The 22,359-nt window shown below is 39.1% G+C and overlaps 1 protein-coding gene across 2 annotated transcripts in view; it reads left to right on the top strand.

Annotated features, from left to right (window-relative positions):
• The window catches only part of PTPN13 (protein tyrosine phosphatase non-receptor type 13), a 66,248-nt gene that overhangs the window by 35,571 nt on the left and 8,318 nt on the right, over positions 1 to 22,359 (top strand). The window contains exons 17-32 of one of the 2 annotated variants that reach the window (XM_039361182.1): positions 1,221 to 1,306; positions 2,225 to 2,387; positions 4,273 to 4,487; positions 4,654 to 4,752; positions 5,624 to 5,973; positions 6,495 to 6,669; positions 9,480 to 9,638; positions 10,423 to 10,594; positions 10,689 to 10,899; positions 12,153 to 12,223; positions 12,524 to 12,579; positions 14,633 to 14,759; positions 16,615 to 16,764; positions 17,800 to 17,879; positions 19,271 to 19,323; positions 20,500 to 20,585. In XM_039361182.1, coding sequence (XP_039217116.1) covers positions 1,221 to 1,306; positions 2,225 to 2,387; positions 4,273 to 4,487; positions 4,654 to 4,752; positions 5,624 to 5,973; positions 6,495 to 6,669; positions 9,480 to 9,638; positions 10,423 to 10,594; positions 10,689 to 10,899; positions 12,153 to 12,223; positions 12,524 to 12,579; positions 14,633 to 14,759; positions 16,615 to 16,764; positions 17,800 to 17,879; positions 19,271 to 19,323; positions 20,500 to 20,585 — 2,253 coding nt within the window. Of the gene's footprint in view, positions 1 to 1,220; positions 1,307 to 2,224; positions 2,388 to 4,272; positions 4,488 to 4,653; positions 4,753 to 5,623; positions 5,974 to 6,494; positions 6,670 to 9,479; positions 9,639 to 10,422; positions 10,595 to 10,688; positions 10,900 to 12,152; positions 12,224 to 12,523; positions 12,580 to 14,632; positions 14,760 to 16,614; positions 16,765 to 17,799; positions 17,880 to 19,267; positions 19,324 to 20,499; positions 20,586 to 22,359 lie in introns of both variants that reach the window. The other variant, XM_039361181.1, reaches the window with a different exon arrangement.

The following is a 22,359-nucleotide window of genomic DNA, read 5'->3' as shown; positions in this document are numbered from 1 at the left end:
CTGACTGACTGACTGACTGACTGACTGACTGACTGACTGACTGACTGACTGACTGACTGACTGACAGGCAGGCAGGCAGGCAGACAGACAGACACTGTAGATAGGTAGGTAGGTAGATGATAGATAGATAGATAGATAGATAGATAGATAGATAGATAGATAGATAGATAGATAGATAGATAGATACATACATACATACATACATACATACATACATACATACAGTGAATGGATGGATGGATGGATGGATGGATGGATGGATATAGCTAGGGAGGCATTGCAAATACACTTCTGTGGATTCTGCTAGGCAGACCATCACAGGCTGTAGAATCACACCTGCCTGTCTCATTTGAGGGTCTTTTAATACAACTATTTAGACGGCATAATGGAAGATGTGCTTGTTTATTTATTTATTTAATTTATTTATTAAATTTGTTTGCAGCCCATCTTGTGACAAGGCGACTCTAAGTAGCTTACAACATTAAAATGTAACCATAAATATATGAATAAATATGTAAAATCACATTAAAATTACAATAAAATGCAAGTTATGCTGTTATTCATACTAGATAGACAGAGGGATCACAGCCAAGTGGTAGAGGATCTGCATCCCAAAGGTCCCACATTAGATTTCTAGGTAGTGGTATAAAAATTCTGCCTGAAAGAATCACTCCTAATCAAAAAGGACAGTTCTGATTTAAATAGCATTTCTGTGAAAGGCAACTTCAAATAGAAATCATAGCTCTGTGGCAGATCCCATGGTTTGAACATAGACTGTTCTAGATTAAACCCCAATGCTCCATCTGACAGTGGAGAGCTACTGCCACTCATTTGGATTAGTAAATCAGTGGTTCAAGTTAGCTTCAGCAACGTTTCTAAAAAAAAAAAATCTAAGTATTCAGATTTTACATTTTTGGAAAGAGTTGGAATTATCATAATCAGATCTGCTTGTGGGTATGGCTACCAAATCTGGCCTGCATATATCTGGTTGAACACTAGATGACAGCAAAGCAGTGAAGTTTTCTGTTTTCTGCCTTTCTTTGCTGCTATCTAGTGGTGATTTGGATTTTTGCAGTCCAGCTTCAGTTATGAGAGTTGAGAAGTACTCTTGATCTATAAATGTCTTGCTCAAATTAATGGCTATTGTATCAAATAAACGATTGTGTCAGACCTATGTTTGCTTCTCTTTATTGTTACAAATATCTCTTGTTGGCTCTTAGGTGACCGAGTGCTTTCTGTTAATGGGATCACATTGGAAGGAGCAACACATAAACAAGCTGTGGAAATCATGAGAAACACTGGCCAGGTAGGAAACAACAGCCATCTTGGTTTTGGCTACTTTACATTATTATAATCCCAGGAAGGAATAAGAAACCATACTGAAACTTATCTTCAGTCACATCAGCAGTGCTTACTCTATTTGTTCCCCTTGAACAGGCAACTCTGTTTTAAAAAAAATCTGTGTATGAGCACAAAAGCCTTTCTGATAATTCAGAGACTCCAACCGATTTACCAGTTTGATTCAAGGAGTGATTCAATTGAATCAGCCCTCAGACAGAAGCCTTGTACAAGCTTGGTGTTTTTAGCTGATCGTCTCTAGAACTGTATATAGGTAACCCATTTGATTTATGACCACAATTGGGACCATAATTTTCATTGCTAAGCAAGTTGGTTGTTAAGTGAGTTGCGCTCAATTTTACAACCATTTTGCCATAGATGATAAGCAAATTACTGCAGTTGTTAAGGGAATCATGTGGTCATTAAGCAAATCTAACTTTCACCATCGACTTTGCTTGTTGGAAGCTGTCTGGGAAGGTTGACAGCAATGATCACATGATCTCTGAACACTGCAACTATCGTAAATACACGCCTGTTGCCAACCACCCAAATTTTGATCATGTGGCCATGGTCTTTGGTGTGAGGACCAGTCATAAGTCACTTATTTTCAGTACTGTTATAACTTCCAACAGTCACTAAGCAAGTGATTGTAATTTGAGGATTACCTGTAATGAAAGATAAACAAATTCGGTAAAACTCTTAAACTCTTTTTACTTCTTAGTGCAATGGGACCTTTTCTTGTTGTGTGGAATTATGGAACAAACAGAGGAAATCTCAAATGTCCTCACTCTTTATGCATCTTAAATTAATTCTGTAGGTTGGCCATCATAGTAGCTAAGAGCTGTTTGATTATTAATACCCCACCTAATTGTGGTTCCCTCTGCAGGAGGTCCACCTAGTACTAGAAAAGGGGCAGCTTCCAGCACCCAGAGTCCAAGCTCCCACGACATCACAGTGCACACCAACAAACAAACCCAGTCATAGTGTCCTCCTGGAGAAGCCTGTGAAGAAGACTTCAGGTGCCAGAGAATACAACTTTGTCACTGATGGTGAGATTCTTTCTAAATACAACTGAGACCTTAAAGGAAATATGAAACATAAGGTTTGGTTGGACTCATACAGTCTAGTAAGTCATAATGTGGGTTTTTTCCATTCTGGCTTAGCCTGATATACAGCCTCTATTTGCAGTTATTTTGAATAAAACTTACAAAAACAAATCAGAACTGAAGACTAGGTATGCACCAAATCTTTAGTTTTAGATTATCAAACTTTTTTTTTCTTTTAACAGCCCTGTAATTCCTTGCATCAGGGTAGAGTCAGGGTGACTGAATGGAATTGAGCATTTACTGACCAGATGCCTTTCCTAATGTCTATGCAGTGTCCACAGCAGACAATAATTCATTGCATCCAAAGAGAGAAATGTCTGCTGCTACCTAGGATCGAACTCACAGCCTCCTGATTGTGAGGCGAGAGTTTCACTTCTAGGCCACAACGCCTCTTCTTTAGACTTTCAGACAATAAGAACACAATACTAAAATCTGTACAGGAGACACAGAACTGTCTTTGTTCTATTTGTCTACATTTTAGAAAAACAGTTTTTTGGTTTGCATATCAATTTTTCTTCCCCTTTTATTTCCCTATTAAATGTATAATTTTTTTTTCTTTTCATTCTTTGACCACAAAAAGAATGCTCTGCCTTTGTAATATAATCATGAATATACTGTGCAATTTGACATTCTACATCAGTCTTCCTGAACCTACTACCATATCTGTATACAGAGACTTAGATTTTCTAGTCAGCAAGAGTAACATTTCTGATTCTACCATCAACTGATCTGTTAAATAATTTTTTGGAGCATTCAACCCAAATCTGCATTCCTGTAATTTGAGATTGTGATTTTATATCCAGGATTCTTAGATGATAGAAAACAGTCATGACCTCTGTCAGCATGACACCAGTCTACTAAGGCTTTAAAGCAAGGGTGTCCAACCTTGGCAACTTTTAACACTGGCTAGGAAATTTTGGGAGTGGAAGTCCACTGGTCTTAAAGTTGCCAAGGTTGGACACCCCTGCTTTAAAGTAAAGCTACTGGCATGCAATAAAAGTTAACAGTATTCCTCATTTAAGAAACCCATGCAAATAAGCAGATTTTAACATCCTGCTGACAACAGTGCTGGTTCCCTCTCTGGTTTATTCTGGACTTGTGGATTTCAATCTGTATTAGAAGGACAGGTAGTTTCAGCCAAGAGTTGGACCTTTCCTATGGCAGTGCCCCAATTATGAAATTCTCTCCCAAGGAAAGTTTAACCGTGGCCCCTTCAGTGTCTTGGTTTTTTTTAACAGTGACTAAACATATGTCTGCACTTAGAGTCATCTGTAAATTATTGCAGAAACAGATTATTACTTGATGGTCTATTGTATTGCCAGCCTGCCTTTTTCAAATTGAACTTGGTTAAATAAATAAACAGAGGTTTGCATTTGTTATTTTAAACATTATTGCTTGTATTGGAATGGTGTTACTTAAGCCTGCTCCACTGGGAGAAAGAGATAAACAATGCTTCAAACAGCAATAGATTAAATCATAATCTATTTTTCACTGCACAATTATAAACTATTTCTTAGCTCCTGAATTTTTTATCTGTTCTGGAATCCTAATATTATTTTCAGATGGATCTCTTTGAGTTTTTATGAAAGTTTTAAAATTGTCCTGTTTTCATATTCTTACAACATCCTAGGTCAGTGTTTCTCAACCTTGACAATTTTAAGGCATGTGGACTTCAACTCCCAGAATTCCACAGCCAGCAATGATCATTTTTCTGATCATTACAGATATATCTTAGCTAATCAGATTCAAGAGAAAGGACGGATGAGTGAGTACAGGTGAACTGTGAGCATCTTTTGGTGTGCAGTAACATGGCTCATTTCCTTTTTAGACAATACATTCGAGGTGAAACTCGTGAAAAACAGTTCTGGGCTAGGCTTCAGTTTCTGCCGTGAAGATAGCGTCTCCCCAGAACAGCCGGGTTCTAGTATAGTCAGGGTGAAAAAGCTCTTTCCGGGACAACCAGCTGCAGAGAGTGGGCAGATTGAAGTTGGAGATGTCATCTTGAAAGTCAATGGTTCTTCTCTAAAAGGATTATCTCAGCAGGTTAGTACCTTCTATCTTGGAATCAGCCTTTCGTGCATTTGTGGTTCCCTCAAAGATCAAGTGTGGCCTTTAGCGCAAAAAGATTGTATACTCCTTCTTTAAGTGTTACCCTGTTCATTGCAGGCTGGTGCCAAATGTAGCTTATGAATAATGTTTTGTCCTTTAGGAAGTCATCTCGGCTCTCAGGGGAACTTCCCCCGAAGTCACCCTTCTCCTCTGCAGGCCACTTCCTGGAATTTTACCAGAGATTGATCCTACGTTATTGGTAAGAATTAAAAAGTATACTAGGCTTTTTGTGAAACCGGTGTCATAAAGGTTTCCAAATCTTTTGCATGCTCACCCGAAAGTATAAAGGTAAAAGTTTTCCCCGTCCAGTCGTGTTTGACTCCAGAGCAGTGGTTCTCAACCTTTCTAATGCCGCGACCCCATAATAAGTTCCCCATGTTGTGGTGACCCCCAACCACTTATACATCACCGGGTGCCAGGGGCGTGGCCAAAGAAAAGGGGGAAAAAATGGCGGACAGCCTTGTTTGGCGACCCCCGTGAAATGGTCGTTCGATCCCAAATGGAGTCCCGACCCACAGGTTGAGAACCACTGCTCTAGAGGGCAATGCCCAAAAGGTTAGGGGTGGGTGCTGATTTTATATTTCTGCATCATACTCAAAGACATCCTGTGCTTAGTCTGGCTGTACCCACTTACTAGGCACAGGCAACTGTTGCTAGAACAGTGTTTCTCAACCTTGACAGTGCTGGCTGTGGAATTCTGGGAGTTGAAGTCCACATGCCTTAAAATTGTCAAGGTTGAGAAACACTGTGCTAGAACAAATCTAGCCATGTGGCTTTCCTGATTTTACAACATTTTCTGCTGTGGTCATTAAGTGAATCCCAACTGTCCACAGTTGTAAGCAAACCCATTGTCCACAAACACTGGTGTCCAGCAAAAAAAAAAAATCATAAATTGTGATCATGTGACTAGGACGCCATAAATGGACATAAATGCAGGCTGGTTGCCGAGTGCCCAAAATGTGATAACTTGACTGCAGGGGGAGTGTGTGAACATCATAACTTTGAATCTGAGTCGTAAGGAACTTTTTTCGGGGTTTGGTCAAACAATTATTTTCTTCTGCTTATTCTAGACACCAATCCATTCCCCACCGCAAATATTCCCCAAAGTGGGCAAAGGAAACCTACCTCCCCCTAATGGACAACAAGATGATAGTTCTGAGGAAAACGAAGCCATTGACCAGAACAAGGTCAGGTCTCCTTCTCGGAGAGACAGCTACAGTGACAGCAGTGAGAGCGGAGGGGACGAAATCATCACAAATGCAGCCAGCCCAAAGTGGAATTCTGCTTTGTATCAAACCCCAAGCAAGTCAGCAGCTCAAGCACCTAATCCTTATGAGACATCCAGCAAGCAAAGGGAAGCAGTCCACACAGCATTTTGCCCCCCTCTTGAATCATCTAGGAAGCAAGACATGGAGAACAGGCATGTTACATTGGTTGACTTTATAGCATATAGTCTTGCTTGTGTTTTATTGTTCAGGTGTATGATTCTGAGCCCTTACTGACATCTTCTTTGTCCATTTATCAAAATAGTGAATTTTGATTGAATTTTTGCATAAGCATGGATGATTGTTGTTAGCAAAATGTTCCTAGCCATTGTTTAATACACTTTTCTTCCAGCTCATTTCTGATAAAGCAAATGCAAAATGCAAATGCAATGAGCTAAGAGAAAGGTTTTTGGGCTAAATAATCAGAGACAGAATGGAAAATTGCTCTCACCACACTCTTGTGGGGAAAATTATGCCCTCTTTCTCCCATATAGAGATAATCAGGGTGGGTTAACTGGGATGAAGTGTCCTGAAAGCCTTATTTCAAAGCTGAAAATTTAATACAATTAATACATTCAATTCATCCCATACCTCTGCAGCTGGCAACTGTATCAGCTCCTGTCAGTGACTTTGGAAATAACTCCCCCCCCCTTTTTTTTTTTTTTTTGTCTTGTAGCAACCCTCCATCACCTCTGCTAATGGAATTGTCACCAATATCAAACCAAAGAACCATCTCACTTAATTTTACAGAGGAAAAATTCAACTCTTCTCTCTCTGACTTCACATCTCCACAAGGCAGAGTGGCGCCACTTTTCAGTCAGCTTGAAAAACATGCAGATGAATATGAACCAGTAATTCCCTATTTTTTTCCTGATTGTCGATTGTGGGTATGGGTGTGGGTAAATTGCACAATGTGACAAAGTACAAGTTACTTAGCTACTGCTAAGAAGCTGACTAGAGGAGTCTGGGAGTTGAAATTCATACATCTTAAAGTGGCCAAGATTGAGAAATGCTGGTTTGGTCAATAGCCATGAAGTTCCCAGGTGGTTCTCCATCCAGTTGTTAACCATGCCAACCTTGCTTTGTTTCTAAGATCAATCTGGTTTGACTATGAATGAGATATTCCTAATGAGCTCTCTTTTTGCCAGTATTAATTTGAAACAGGGGAGGAAAGGATTCTATGGCCTTGTAATAAGAACATTAACTCTTTTATATGGACAAAAGTCAAAGAGAAACTTGATAGAATGAATAGAAAAGGGAACAGAATGAAAGGTCAGAAGCTAAATTTTTGAAGATGGAAACAGAAAGTTTCATTCACCTTTAATCCTCAAAAACGTCAGTGTAGATCTTTTTGATTAGAAGAAAATCTTTTTGTTCAAGCAGAAAATTGAAGCTTGATGTCTCCAACCACACTGATGAATTGGTCTCCGGGAAAGTACCCCAACTTCCTGATTTGTATACTTACAAATAAGTATGCTTTGCGCTGGTTTTCCCTTCTCTGCAGAAAGTTGCTGATGGTGTATGAAGATGGAAGGCTCTAAATGTGTACAAAAAAACACAAGGAAAAAAGAAAAAGGATAGGATATCAGAAACAAAACAATAATAGTAAATATTAAAAGTTAGAAAAAAAGAAATGAATAAAATGTGTTCTGTCAGGGAGACAGAGTTATGTGACGAAGCTGGTAAAGTTAAGCTAAAAGTCAGTGTGATTTGAAAAGTGGACTGGGACAGGGGAAGCCCAGCTGAAAGTCCCACCTCCTCCTTGAAGTTCATTGCATAATATTGAATTATGCATCACTCCTTAGTTCAGGCAGAATTATTTGATCTATTTGTTGGGTGGATAAGTTGCACAAAAGAAAAAGCCTGTTCACTGACTTGAGTTTTGAAAAGATGGCAAGGTATAAAGTCACTCCTTAAAATAAACCGCTGTGCTGCATGAAGACTGTCAGTGTTCATGAGCAATAGGTTAAGCTACAAATGTTTCTTATGGGATCAAGATATCCATCCAGAAAGATAGTTGCCTACTGCATCTCTGTTATTTATTATTCTGGCTTATCAGTCCTTCTGGTGTAATACCAGGCCTACTGTATATAATTCACCTTAAGTCATTGAGGACTGAACATCTTCAACAAGAATCCTTAAAACGGAATTGTTTTGACAGTACAAATGAAGCATGCTTTCAGTTTTAATTTTAAAAACTTGTTCTTTGTGGATTGAGAGATGCCTGGAGGGCATAACAACACCATAGAGTGATGCTGAAGCAGCAGATTCTGTAGAATGTCTCTCAGAAGTAACTTGAAGGACATGGTAGGTCTTTCAAGTTGGTATTGACGCGGAAGGTCATAATCAACATAGAACAGGGGTGTCGAACTCAATTTCATTGAGGGCCACATCAGCATTGCAGTTGCCCTTGGGGGGCCGGGTGAGTGTGGCCAAGGGGATGCGGCCTACTGGGTGGGCATGGAGGGAGTGGGTGTGGCCTACTGGGTGGGCATGGCCAGCTCTACATTGTTCGCATCAATGGTGCCTGTGGGGGCCTGGGCAGGAGTGGGACAGATATGAGGGTTTCTGGCAGAAGGGGGTGGGACCAGGGCAAGTGCCAAGGCATGGTCCACTGGAGGAGCCTCACTGTTCCTCTCAGGCCATGCGGGGCGGGGAGCTTATGGAACTGAATGCGTTTCAGCATAGATGGCCACCACAAAATTGTACATTGGCTCCCAGCCAGCCGGCCAAGGCCAAGGTAGCGGGGGCCTTTCCCTCACTGTTTCCAGGATGGCTTCGCGGGCCATATGAAACCATTTCGCGGGCCGCATCCAGCCCCCGGGCCTTGTGTTTGACATGTCTGACATAGAAGATCCATGACTATCTTCCAGGTGCAATGTAGGATACCCATCATTGATTTTTCCCATGTTCTATTTTTACTTACTGGAGAAAGAGAACCATAGAAATTTCTTCTCTTGCTATTAATCTATCACTAAATGGAAGTCTCAAAGATGTTTTTTCAAAAGGCAACTGGACTTTGTTTTTCCTTAAAGACGTTTCACTTCTCATCCAAGAAGCTTCTTGAGTTCTGAAGAAGTAAAGAAGCTTCTTGAATGAGAAGCGAAATGTCTACAAGGAAAAACAAAGTCTAGTTGCCTTTTGAAAAAGCACCTTTCGGACAACCATGACCTGGATGACTGAGAATCTCCATAGATGCTGAATGGAAGGAGTTTGTGTTTTTTGTATAAGTTAAATTACCTTTACTCTATTGAAAAAAACACAAGAAAAAAAGCTACTATGCAACTAAGAGAAATTTTGGGGAGGGAGATTTAAATCAATGATGTTTTTGACTCTATCTGCATCTACTTTTTCTACTACTCTGGTCAGATTTAGAATCTACCTACCTTTAGATAAGCCCCAGAAATATTTTTGGATTTGAACCATCTTATTTATCTTTTCCATTTTATATTTTTGAAAAGTCTGGAAGAAAATAACTATGCATAAGCTGTTTTTCCTATCCCCACATACAGATTTTATGTAAACCACTTGTACAGATATTGACTAAGCTATATTATCTCCTCTTTTATGTTTTCCTGCTAGATGCACATTAGATGCTAGATGCGTACAGTGCTGTTGTGCTTTTGACTCTGGTATATAATAAAAGTCTCTTGCTCTTTAGGAAGTGGAACTCCGTGTAGTTCTAACTAAATCTGAGAAAGGTAGCCTTGGCTTCACAGTGACAAAAGGCAGTGATAATATCGGCTGTTACATCCATGATGTAGTACAAGATCCTGCCAAAAGCGATGGGCGGTTGCAACCTGGAGATCGTCTAATCAAAGTGAGGAACATTTTCAAATCTAAAACATATATAAGCTGTACAAGAGAAAGGAATTTGGAGGAAACAGAGGTGGGATCTGAACTGCTACCAGAGCTTGTTAGGTTATGCAAATATGGATTATGCAAATATCTTGGACAACACCAGCTGAGAATTGTTGTTTGATAGCCTTTTTCTTAAGTGCATAGAACTATTTGAATGGTTCTTTGCAATGGCTTTAATGGTGGTGATTATTATTGTTTATTAAGCTAGTATCCTATCAACCTTCCCCCCCCCCCCTTCCATTCAATCCTACAGAATTCTCAGAGACTGCCTGGACAAGTTCCTGCAGGTTTTTTGGCAAAGTTTTTCAGAAGTGGTTTGCCATTGCCTCCTTACTAGGGTTTAGGGAAAGTGTCTGGCCCAAGGTCACCAGGCTGGCTTTGTGCCTCAGGCAGAAGTAAAATTCATGATTTCCCAGTTTCTAGCCTGTGTCGTAACCTCTACACAAAACTAGTTTCTCTATAATTATAACCTTGTATTAAAAGACACAATAGGAATCTGTAATACTGTGAACTATTTGATGAATGCTTCTTAGTTTCCGTTTTTTCTCCATTATTCATTTGTGTTTTCTTCTTTATTAGTTAATCATTTTTATAGTTTACAAATATCTATTGACTTCTTTGAATCAATAAGGTATGTAAGCCCAACATCCTCCCACCTCTCTCTCTCTCTCTCTCTCTCTCTCTCTCTCTCTCTCTCTCTCTCTCTCTCTCTCACACACACACACACACATTGACCTCTGCAGGTTAATGAGATAGATGTTACTAACATGAGCCACACAGATGCAGTCAGTTTTCTCCGAGCTGCTCCGAAGACAGTCATGTTGGTGCTTGGACGTGTTCTGGAACAACCTAAGATCCCGATATTTCCTCATCTGTTGCCTGACATTAGCCTTATATGCTCTCAAGAAGAACTAGGTAATCCCACATTTTATGATGCTGCCTTTGGGAGCTCCCCTTTTGTGTTTGAGTTCTACCTTTGCAACTGTATTTTTCTCCCTTTTTTTTCCAGGTATTTCCCTTGCAGGTGGTCATGATAGTCTTTATCAGGTGTTATACATTAGTGATATCAGTCCCAAATCTGCTGCAGCCAGGGAGGGAACACTCCACATTCTGGATGTCATCCATTATATTAATGGGATCAGCAGTCAGGGAATGACCTTGAAAGAAGCCAAGAGGGCGTTGGAAATAGCTCTTCCAAATGTGACCCTGAAAGCAACAAGGTACTTGCAGTTGGGCTGATTTCAGTCTTACCTTTATTCCAGGAGGTGACCAATGGCCTGATTTACAGGTCATACTAAGTGAAGTTTGTTCATTGTTCATTTGATAAGGCGTGTTGGGCACTTCGCAGCCCCATGGAACACTGCATGACGGGCTTTCCTGTCCTCCACTGTCTGCCAGAGTCTGGCCAAACTCATGTTCACTGCTAAATGTCTATGGAGATTTTCTCAGTCATCCAGGTCATGGTTGTCTCAAAGGTGCTTTTTCAAAAGGCAACTGGACTTTGTTTTTTCTTGAGGAAGTCGTTTCGCTTCTCATCCAAGAAGCTTCTTCAGTTCTGACTGAACTGAGGAAGCTTTTTGCATGAGAAGCGAAACATCTTCTTCTTCAAAAAAAATAATAGTCTGGTTGCCTTTTGAAAAAGCACCTTTGAATCATGTTCACTTTGTTGATGACCCTATCGAACCATCTCATCCTCTGCCGTCCCCTTCTCCTTTTGTCTTCAATCTTCCCCAACATCAGGGTCTTTTCCAATGAGTCCTCTCTTCCCTTTAAGTCTTTGAACTGAAGTTTGCTTAGCCATGATTTATTGAATAATCCACACTCTGCTGGCATCATTTATTACGCTAAATAATAGAACATGATTAATTTGCCTTCCATCCAAGACAAGATCCAATTTGCTTACTATCAAAAAATTATTTGGGTCCTTGTATTTCTGATCAATGTCTGCTCATGGAAATCAATGATGCTTACATTATATTTCTAGTAATTAATGACATTTTAAATATGAACTAGATAAAATTCAATCTGGAAAATTTTTAAGCCTCTGATGGTTTAGCCTTGAGACTTGGAAATTACCAGATAAAACTCTGTAAGGCTGGCAAGGTTAAGAAACAACAACCACTTGAATTACTGGAAAGATTTTTACTCCTAGTAGAGTAATGTAGCTGAATCTTGAAAGCCTATTAAAGTAATCCTCCCACATGTGTAATTAAGGCAGAGTTACTCCAAATCTCTTTCTCATGTTCCCCTGCTCCTGAATCTCTTCTCTAATGGCCCTATTTGCTTCATTAATCGCCTGTGTTCCAAAGATCTGTTAGGCATCCCATGACACTAGATTCCTTCTGACAGGATCTCTCTCTTATGAAAATTTGGTGAAACATCACCAGTCTTAAACATATTTAGTGATGTGGGGGATAAAATCCATTTTGTATCCTAGGCACAAGCTGAATGTAAAGCTTTCTTCTGATTTCAGAGATGGCCACCCAGTGTTTCCAAAAGCTAAAGAACATGAATTCATTGGCCTGAAGTCAATCAAACAGAATGGTAAGGGCATGATTTTGAACACATTGACCTTCTATTATGCAGAATAATATCCTAAGGATATGGATTATTTTCAAACGAATGTCATACTGAGTTTAATAGAACTGGTTTGCCAATATAAATAATTACTCAAGAAATCTGAATGAAAGTTTGGGGTTAGGGAGCAGACATATTTCAAATACTTGACAATGTCTATTTGATACCTGAAGGAAATAATATAATTTTGATTGCCAGGTAGTTATATGTGTTATTACAAAATTAAAAATAATAATAAACCAATCTTGTTTTTTCTCTTTTTTAAAGGCCATTTTCAGGGAGAACATTGTAGCAAAACAGAAAAGGGACCTCATCATTACAAAGTAAGTAATCAAGAACATTATTTATATAATTTGCACTTATAAAACATGAAGCACAATGATGAATTATAAGATTACAGTCAAAAATATTTGAAAGAAACACATTGAACGCCGTTACAAGTAAAATAAGGAGACACTTTTAGGAAGCTCTGGATTATAGAGCATATTCAGGTTTATAATTAGCCAGTTTGTTGCTTTCTATGGTGAGTAAAGAATGACTGGGTATAATTAACTGGAAAAGAGAGAATTATTTCATTATTACAGTCAGTCAGAAGGAAATACAGGTAGTCCTTGACTTACAACCACAATCAAACCTAAAGTTTTGTTGCTAAGTGAGACATTTGTTAATGTTAAGTGAATCTGGCTTTCCCACTGACTTTGCTTGTCAGAAGGTCGCAAAAGATGATCACATAACCCTGGGACACTGCAGCCATCATAAATATGAGTCAGTTGCCAAGCATCTGAATTTTGATCATGCGACCCTGGGGATGCTGCAATGTTTTTAAGTGTGAAAAACAGTCATAAGTCAAGTTTTTTCAGTGCCGTTGTACCTTCAAATGGTCACCAAGCTAACTGTTGTAAGTTGAGGACTACCTGTACATGCTGTTCATCTGTGAAACTTAGAGAAAAGATGTGCATAAAAGAAAGTATGGATATAATAAGCTGAATTATCTTTTGGGTTGGAATTGAATTCATGCAGGGAAATGTAAATTTAACCATGAATGAAAAGACTATGAATTGGGGTCATCTTGCTTTTTTTTGTAAATGTACAGGAAAGCAGAAATCTATCCATTGCTAGTCATTGCATGTTATACTTTAGTGTAGGCTGATAATAAGTTTGGGGAAAAAAGTATGCCATGCTCTGATTTAATGTGATCCAGAAATATATATTGTTATATGATATGAATAGGTAAGTGAGAACAAGACAACCAAAGTACAAAAAAGTAATTGAGCTGTGAATGAGAATGATCACAGATAGCATCTGCTTTAAAAAAAATATCGTTTTAGGATACATGGTTTAATCATAGGTTTATTTATTAGTTCATACAAATGGCAGTGCTCTGGGTGTTTATAATGATAGATAGAGGGAATTAGTGGTGGATACAACAGGATAAGAGGCTTGGTGTAGGGATAAATCAGTTTTTGGAAATTACAGGAGTAGATCTTAGAAAAAAATAGACATAAATCTACGAAGAAATAGAGAAAAAATGTGAAGGGGGGAAAAACCATAGGAAGAGAAAGTATGACTCCTGTATAAAAAAGAAGATAACGAATGGAATAAATAAATGGAAAACAGACATAATAGCATGTGGAAGCTTCTTGGAACACAATGCAAAGAGTTATGTTGCAAACTGCCACAGGTGTATGTGTAAATTATACAATGGAAGGTCTGAAAAGAATGATTGGATGTGAAAAATCTTATGTAAAAGAATGTTCCAAAATGAGGATGGAAGATGTTATATAATGTGTAACATAGCATAACATAACATAACATATGGAGAGTAAAAGATAGTTGTCAAATAAGTAGTGAAAGATAAATGTACACCTTGATAGAATGTTAGTAAAGATAGGAAAATGGACTGATCAATAGCAATAGCACTTAGAATTATATACCACTTCACAGTGCTTTACAGCTCTCTCTAAGCAGTCTACAGAGTGAGCATATTGTCCCTAACACTCTGGGTCCTCATTTTATTGACCTCGGAAAGATGCTTTGCTTCTTAAAACACCCCTAAATTGGAAACACCAACTCAATTTTTGAATTTTCAGGATTTAAGGCACCCATTTAATGCCCAGTTCATGCAAGTAGCTATGTCTTATTTCAGTCTCACATGGGACTCTGAAAAGAGACGCAGCTGCTTTAAAGAGGCTCTGCGTTTACAGGATTTCAAAGAAGACCCTTCCCAACTCTGGTAGTTCTTAGGATTTAATTGAGAGTATTCTTAAAAGCAAGCTAATGGATCTTCTGAATCCTTCTCATAGTTTAAGCATTTAATCCTATATGACAAGGAGTTCTTCAGTTTAAAAAAGCTTGATTCCTCTTGGTTGTTCTTAGATTAATGGCGAAACAAATAACAGTCTTCAACTGACAAGTCTAACGCAGGATCCCATCTCTAAAGAAATGCCTCCAAGTGATACCACTTTTCAGGTCTCAGATTTTCTCAAATACAACAACCACAAAGGTAATGACATTGGGATAAGATTGTCTATTTTTCTAAAGAGTTTTCTGGAATAGCACCCAAATTAGACACCCTGTTTGGTATAATGGTTAAGATGCTGACCTAGAAACCAGGAGACTGTGGGTTCTTGCCTGCCTTATGTATGAAAGCCTAAGTGAACAGAATAGAATAGAATAGAATAGAATAGAATAGAATAGAATAGAATAGAATAGAATAGAATAGAATAGAATAGAATAGAATAGAATAGAGCTGGAAAGGACCTTGGAGATGTTCTAATCCAGCCCCCTGCTCAAGCAGGAGAACCTATATCATTTCAGACAAGTGATGTCCAGACTCTTCTTAAAACCCCCCAGTGATGAAGCACCCATGATTTCTGAAGGCAAGCTGTTCCACTGGTTAATTGTCCTCACTGTTAGGAAGTTTCTCCTTAATTCCAGGTTGCTTCTCTCTTTGGTTAGTTTCCAACCATTGTTTCTTGTCTTGCCCTCTGGTGCTTTGGAAAATAATTTGACCCCCTCTTTTTTGTGGCAGCCCCTCAGATATTGGAATATTGCTATCATGTCACCCCTATTTCTTCTTTTCTTTAGCCTAGCCAAACCCAAGTCCTGCAGCTGTTCTTCATATGTTTTAGTCTCCAGGCCTTTGATCATTTTAGTTGCTCTTCTCTGAACTTTTTCCAAGGTCTCAACATTTTTTTTGTAGTATGGTGACCAAAATTGGTTGCAGTATTCCAGGTGTGGTCTTACTAAGGTTTTATAAAGCGGTACTAATAGTTAGTTTGATCTTGATTCTATGCCTCTGTTTCTACAACCCAGGATTGTATTAGCTTTTTTAGCTGCTGCTGCACACTGCTGGCTCATAGTCAAGTGATCATCCACTAGGACGCCAAGGTCCCTCTCATAGTTGCTGTTTTTCAGCCAGGTCTCATCCAATCTGTACTTAAACTTCTGATTTTTCCTGCCTAAATGTAAAACTTTGCTTTTCTCCACATTAAAACTCATTTTATTGGATAGGGCCCATTGTTCAAGTTAGTGAAGATCTTTTTGGATCCTGAGCTTGTCTTCTGGGGTGTTGGCTATTCCTGCCAGTTTGGTGTCATCTGCAAATCTGATGAGTTCCCCTTCTATTTTCTCATCTAAGTCATTAATGAAGATATTGAAGAGTACTGGGCCTAAGACGGAGCCTTGTGGTACACTACTGCTTACTTCTCTCCATGTGGATGTAGTACCATTGAGGACTATTCGCTGAGTACAGTTTGTCAGCCAGCTACAGATCCATCTAATGGTGTTGTTGTCTATTTCACCTTTTTCTAGCTTACTAAGCAGCAGGTTGTGGTCTACTTTGTCAAATGCCTTACTGAAGTCTAAGTATACTTTGTCCACAGTGTTTCACTGGTTTACTAGTTTAGTCACTTTATCAAAGAATGAAATAAGATTGGTTTGGCGTGATCTGTTTTTGACAAACCTGAGCTGGTTATAACTTTGTTTGCTTCTAGTTGTTCGCAGATCTGTTTTTTGATTATCTTTTCCAAGATCTTCCCAGGTATTGATGTTAGACTGATTGGCCTATAGTTTCCTGGGTCTGTTTTTTTTCCTCCCCCTTTCTTGAAGATGTGACTTTGGGCCAGTCACTCTTTCTCAGACAACTCACCTCACAAGGCTGTTGTTGTGGGGAAAAAGAAGAAGAAGGAATATTATATATGTTCCCCATCTTATAAAGGCAGGATAAAAATATAATAAATAAACAAAATTATGAGAATGATACTGTTTTTGAAGGATTCATCCTATATTAATGTATGTTTTCACTATAAATTTTTAATCATATGCACAACTTATATGCATTAATTTTCATATCACAGACAGCATCAACTTGAGCATCCCCCAAGATGAAGATTCTTACGATGAGGATGATCACAATCAAGTTATTCAGTACCTTTTAGATGTTGTCGATGAAGAAGCTCAGAATCTATTAAACCGTAATAATTCTGCATCTGAGACCCATCATGCAGGTACAGCTAAGAGTACAGGCAATTCCAAATTGATGTGATTTTGCAAGATTAATTTTTCTGAGAGTGGAGCACTTATCAGATCATTAACATATAGGGAGCAGATGCTTTCTCGGTGCTAATTTGGTTTGCAAAAATGTTAAATTCATGGGAAGAATTTTTCTAGTATTTGTGATGAATAGAGCCAGCGTTGCTTAAAGAAATCTTTGTTTTAAGTTCTTTGTCTTGAAAGAGCTGCAACTCTTAGTCCTTCAATTACAAATGGGAAGCTCTGGTTTAAAAACAAATCTGGAAAAACAAAAATTATATATATTGTATGTTGGAAGTGTTCTGCACACTCTTTTTTATTCTTGAGAGAAAAAGGCTTTTTGGTAACAGTGTCCAAATTTTGAAGCACCCTTCTGTTGGGAATTTAAGAAATATAAGTTTCAATAGTCATTTTAAGTTTCTGTGGTTACTTGCCACAGTGTACTTGAACCTTTAAGATGTTTGAAGGGACTTCTGATTCAGATTTCAGTTGTTCAGTCCTGCAACTTTGTGCATGAAATTGTACAAAGGTCTACACATTGTCATTTTTTGAGTTGCCCTCTTGTTCTTGCACTCTTTCTTTTCTCTTTTTTATATAAAAAAAAAACCCTTCAAAGAACAAGGGTTTCAGCTTGGAGCCCATTTTTCTGCAGCTCCTAAACTCCCCCCAGGATTGTCCCGTTGCAAATTTGGTGGCAAATTGTTGAATAATAACAAGACAGTTTCCCTGTTTGCTCAGTGGGAAACAAGAGGATTAAGTCTCTGAAACTACAGGTAGTCCTCGACTTGCAACAGTTCATTTAGTGACCATTCAAAGTTAAAACAGCACTGAAAACCAACCCCATCCCTATTTTCCCAGTTCATCCCTAAAATATAGTTGGGAATAGTAACTTTTCTCAACCAGGTTCCCAAGACTTTGTTATTGTTTGACCAATGGGTATGCATGCATTTATATTTGGTGGATGAATTAAACTCAATCTGTCTTTCTATGATGTGTTTCTCTTTCTGCAGAGACAAATGAGAAACTTTTGGAAGAGAAATCAGAGGACACAGACTGTGATGGGTCATCTTTGCCTGAAGATTTTTCAGAGGTAGTATCCATATGATGGGATCATCGTTATTTCTATTCTTTTTTTTTTTCTTCAGACCCAATTTTTCTCTCTCCAGCATTGTCCATGTCTTTGATACATCCTGTCCTACATCCTGTCCAATGTAGGGGTGAGCTAAATGATATTTGTATTTGATGTATTTGATATTAAAAAACAGTCCTTATTCGAGTCCTATCTTACTATGCCTCATAAAACTAATGCCAAACAAAAAAATAGGCATATAAACAGATAGACAGAACGATAGACACCAAAGTCCTTAGTTAATCAAAGCCCTAATCCTCACTTCTTTATATTTCCAATGGATAAGTAACTAATCCCACAAGAAAATCTCATCCATTACATAAATCTAAGACTACCACAGAACGTAAAAACGTGACCTATTAAAATTTGTCACATTAATTTTAACCAATGTTTGCAATAAAGTGGAAACCTAACCTTCCCCATGTCTCCAGTTGAAATATAACCTGTATAACCAATCATAAACTCCACTGAAACTCTAGGTAAATGCCAAAACCCAGCAAAAAAAGATCAAAAATTGTGGTCACTTGACCGCAGGACACTGCAAACAACCATAAAGGTGATCCAGTTTCCAAGCACCCAAAATGTGATCACATGACTGCAGAGGAGGTGCGGCCATCGTAACTTTGAAAACGAGTTGGAAGTAACTTTGGGGAGGGGGTTCATCATAACTTTGAATGGTTGTTGTAAGTGAAGGACCACCTGTAGGCAAATAAACTATATACCGTATTTTCCGGCGTGTAAGACAACTCGGCGTATAAGATGACCCCTGACTTCGGAGAAGATTTGCATGGTTTAGAACAGTGGTTCTCAACCTTTTTAATGCCGCAACCCCCAACTGGTCGTAAGTCGAGGACTAACCCGGTCGTAAGTTGAGGACTACCCAACCGGTCATATGTCGAGGACTTTCCTTGCCCGGGAGCGCCGCGCATGCGTGGTGCCGCCCCCTGCGCCGGCCGAGGCATAGCTGGCAAGCGGCAGAGACGGAGCAGGCCGACCACCGGCTGGGCCACCAGCTGGCCCAGCCGAAGGGAGGTAAGGCACCCGCCGGAAAAGGGGAAAAAATGGTGGACAGCCTTGCTTGGCGACCCCCGTGAAATGGTCAATCGACCGCAAATGGGGTCGCGACCCATAGGTTGAGAACCACTGGTTTAGAAAGTCATCCTATATGCCGGAAAATACGGTATTTAAAACAGTAGCAATCTTTCAGCACCATGTCAGGTTGGCTGAAATTTCATTAAAAGAAACCTATTGCAGAAAAGCAGGGAAATTTCTTAACTGTCTGGAAATCCCCTCTCCTTTGTTTGGTCTGTATTTGATTACATATTCGTCTAATCTGTCTTTTCCCTTAGCAGACCCAAATAAATGGATGTCAAGAACATTGCAATGGCAGCAGGAAATGTGGACGGTGAGTCCTTTCCTTGGGGATATACAGAAACATTTATAATGGGTATGGTAGGTTATACCTTTTGTAATATCCAGCAAACTACAGAGATTTTAAACCCAAATTGTAAAAAGCTCTAAAAGAGGATGAGAATTTTTTAATTTTTTTTTTGCTAACAAAATCGTCAACTGAAGCCTTTCCCAAATCTAACTATAGTTACACTTTTTACAAGACATCATATTCATTTCAGAAAATGGCTACCATTTATTCATCTCTTCCAGTTTATGGCAAAATCTTTATCTATACCAGTGGTTCTCAACCTGTGGGTCGGGACCCCATTTGGGATCGAACAACCATTTCACGGGGGTCGCCAAACAACGCAGTCTGCCATTTTTTTCCCCTTTTCCTTAGCTGTGCTACTCCCTTTTATTCTATTGGCTTTTGAAAGCCAATAGAATAGACTCTCTTGAATAGAGTCTAATTCTATTGGCTTTCAAAAGCCAATAGGAATTGTCCAGGCTGTCTCTGCCCTGCTGAGCCCGCCAAAAGTCCCATTCTGCAAACGGTGCTGCACCAGTTGAGTAGTCCTCGACTTACGACCGGTTGAGTAGTCCTTGACTTACGACCGGTTGGGGGTCGCGGTATTAAAAAGGTTGAGAACCACTGATCTATATTAATCAAGCAGACTCAATAGTAGACTGTTTTTCTTCACTATTACCAATATTTACTTGATGGCCATAAACGAAAACAGTATAAGCTTCTTGAAATCAGTGAGGTTAAACATGCTTACCTGTCTTGGATTGTTGCCTTTTCACGATTTTGCATTTGAGGATTTAGTAGTATCAATCAATTCACTAAAATATGATGCAGTCCTTTTATATATGTTAGATTAGTAATTGAGGTGATAGGTTTATTTTATTGGGCTTCAAACAGCAGTTACAGGACTCAGCTTTCTCCTGCTGCTTTTAGGTTTTATTTTTGATATCCTTTCATGAAACACCCAGTAGGGTGATCTAAGAATGTAGGTGACACATACCTTTTTCAAAAAAACAAAAAAAGCCTTTTTTATACCCAACATTCTGGTTAAGAAGAATAATTCTATTACACTTCATCACCTTTGTCAGTTAAAATGATTGTTGTCTTTTGGGAGAAAAATATCTATTTTTTGTCTCAGAAGAATGTATTTTCATATTTTTTCAGATTACCTCAGGAAGATGATGATGATATTACCTGGGGAAGTGAGGAGCTGCCAATTGAATTAATAAACCAACAGCAGTCTGTTAAAGGTAGGCAGCCATTATTGTATCCTCCAAATGGAGAATTGCTAAAATCCCAATATTTGTCATATTTTAATGTTAGTCAGACCTGGAAACAGTGATATTGATAGTAACAAACTGGATTTCTAGTTGTAGGGTTTTCCAAAGGATAAATTTAGTCTCCATCTACTATAGAATTCCTAGGCTCAATTCCTTCCATATTCGTGAATTGTCTAAAACTGTCTCTCTAGAAAGCTACCTTAAACTGTTACATGTGTGCTCCCAGGTTCAGTTTGTGGACATTCACTCACACAACCATGGAAAAGAGCCACACTCAAATCACCTTCAACTGAACACTGAGGTACAAATTGTTCCTTAAAATACACAGAGACCTAGCAAATTTAAAATAACAGCAAAATTTTACTGGTGATAATGTACATATGTTTGCTCTTTCAAACACATGCACACAAACATATACTTACCCTTCTCAACTAGGCTGCCAGCAATAGCCAGAGGGTCGGAAGTTGCCAGGTCTGGATCCAAAGACAACTCAAAGAATGGGTGGGTTTTAGGATCCTTTTATCCCCTCAAATCTTGCTTTCTTGATTCACAAGACTGGCAGTTACTGTTGCCTTGTTGATTTGCACCTCTGGTAGCTGTTGCTGGGATTTGGGGAGAGGTTTCCCATGTGCTCAGGCCCAACTTTTTTTGTCTGGTTTAGGTGACATTTTTCCTTTATTTCCTTAACAACTGAATTGCTTCTTATGTAACTCCTGAAGGAATCCTTTAGCTGAGAATCCTGGCTTTTGTCTGCCTTGCTTACATGATGCTTGCTTCATGTTTGGGTATGGCAGCTTCAGCCTAGTCTTACAAAACCAACTGTTGAAATCTTCAAACACGTACAACTCTGTTCAAGTGAAGGAGTCATACTCCAAAATATCAGCTGGATCAGGACAAAGAATTATGAAATGAAACAAATTAAATTGGATTTGATGTACATTTAAATGTCATTGATATCTCCAATCACTCTCCAACCATTTAATCTCTTCCCTATTGTTCATGTTAAAAATTATAATTTGTTGACAATTTGAAAGTCACTGAGGACTTCTCCCACCTACCCCCCAAGTTCTGACTTACCTGCAGCTCATTAATGTTTGGGCCAGTGGACTCTTCCCAGCTCATTTCTTGATCATGCAATGTATTGAAGCAAGAAAGATCTACTTGTCAAACTTGTGGTTCTCATGTGTCTGGAAAAGGCTGCTCATAACCAATGTGTCACTTAAGGCAACACTTTAGGCATGGAACTTTAAAAGCTGGATGAAATATAGGTGTACCTTCTAGGTTCCCACTGTCATTGAGAGGCAGACAATTGCTGAAAGCTGAGTTGATTTAGAACAGTGGTTCTCAACCTGTAGGTCGGGACCCCATTTGGGGTCGAACGACCATTTCACGGGGGTCGCCAAACAACACAGTCCGCCATTTTCCCCCCCTTTTCCTTAGCTGTGCCCTTTTATTCTATTGGCTTTTGAAAGCCAATAGAATAGACTCTCTTGAATAGAGTCTAATTCTATTGGCTTTCAAAAGCCAATAGGAATTGTCCAGGCTGTCTCCGCCCTGCTGAGCCTGCCAAAAGTCCCATTCTGCAAACGGTGCTGCACCAGTTGAGTAGTCCTCGACTTACGACCGGTTGGGGGTCGCGGCATTAAAAAGGTTGAGAACCACTGATTTAGAACCATCCTATTGCCACTAAATAGTATTTTTCTGGGCATAATCTGAATAGGACTGGAAAAATTCTGGATGACTG

This window comes from Crotalus tigris, unplaced genomic scaffold, assembly GCF_016545835.1.
Source record: "Crotalus tigris isolate CLP2741 ecotype Arizona unplaced genomic scaffold, ASM1654583v1 scf7180000019218.882973, whole genome shotgun sequence".
NCBI lineage: Eukaryota > Metazoa > Chordata > Lepidosauria > Squamata > Viperidae > Crotalus > Crotalus tigris.
This window is presented reverse-complemented; position numbering and strand designations above follow the sequence as displayed.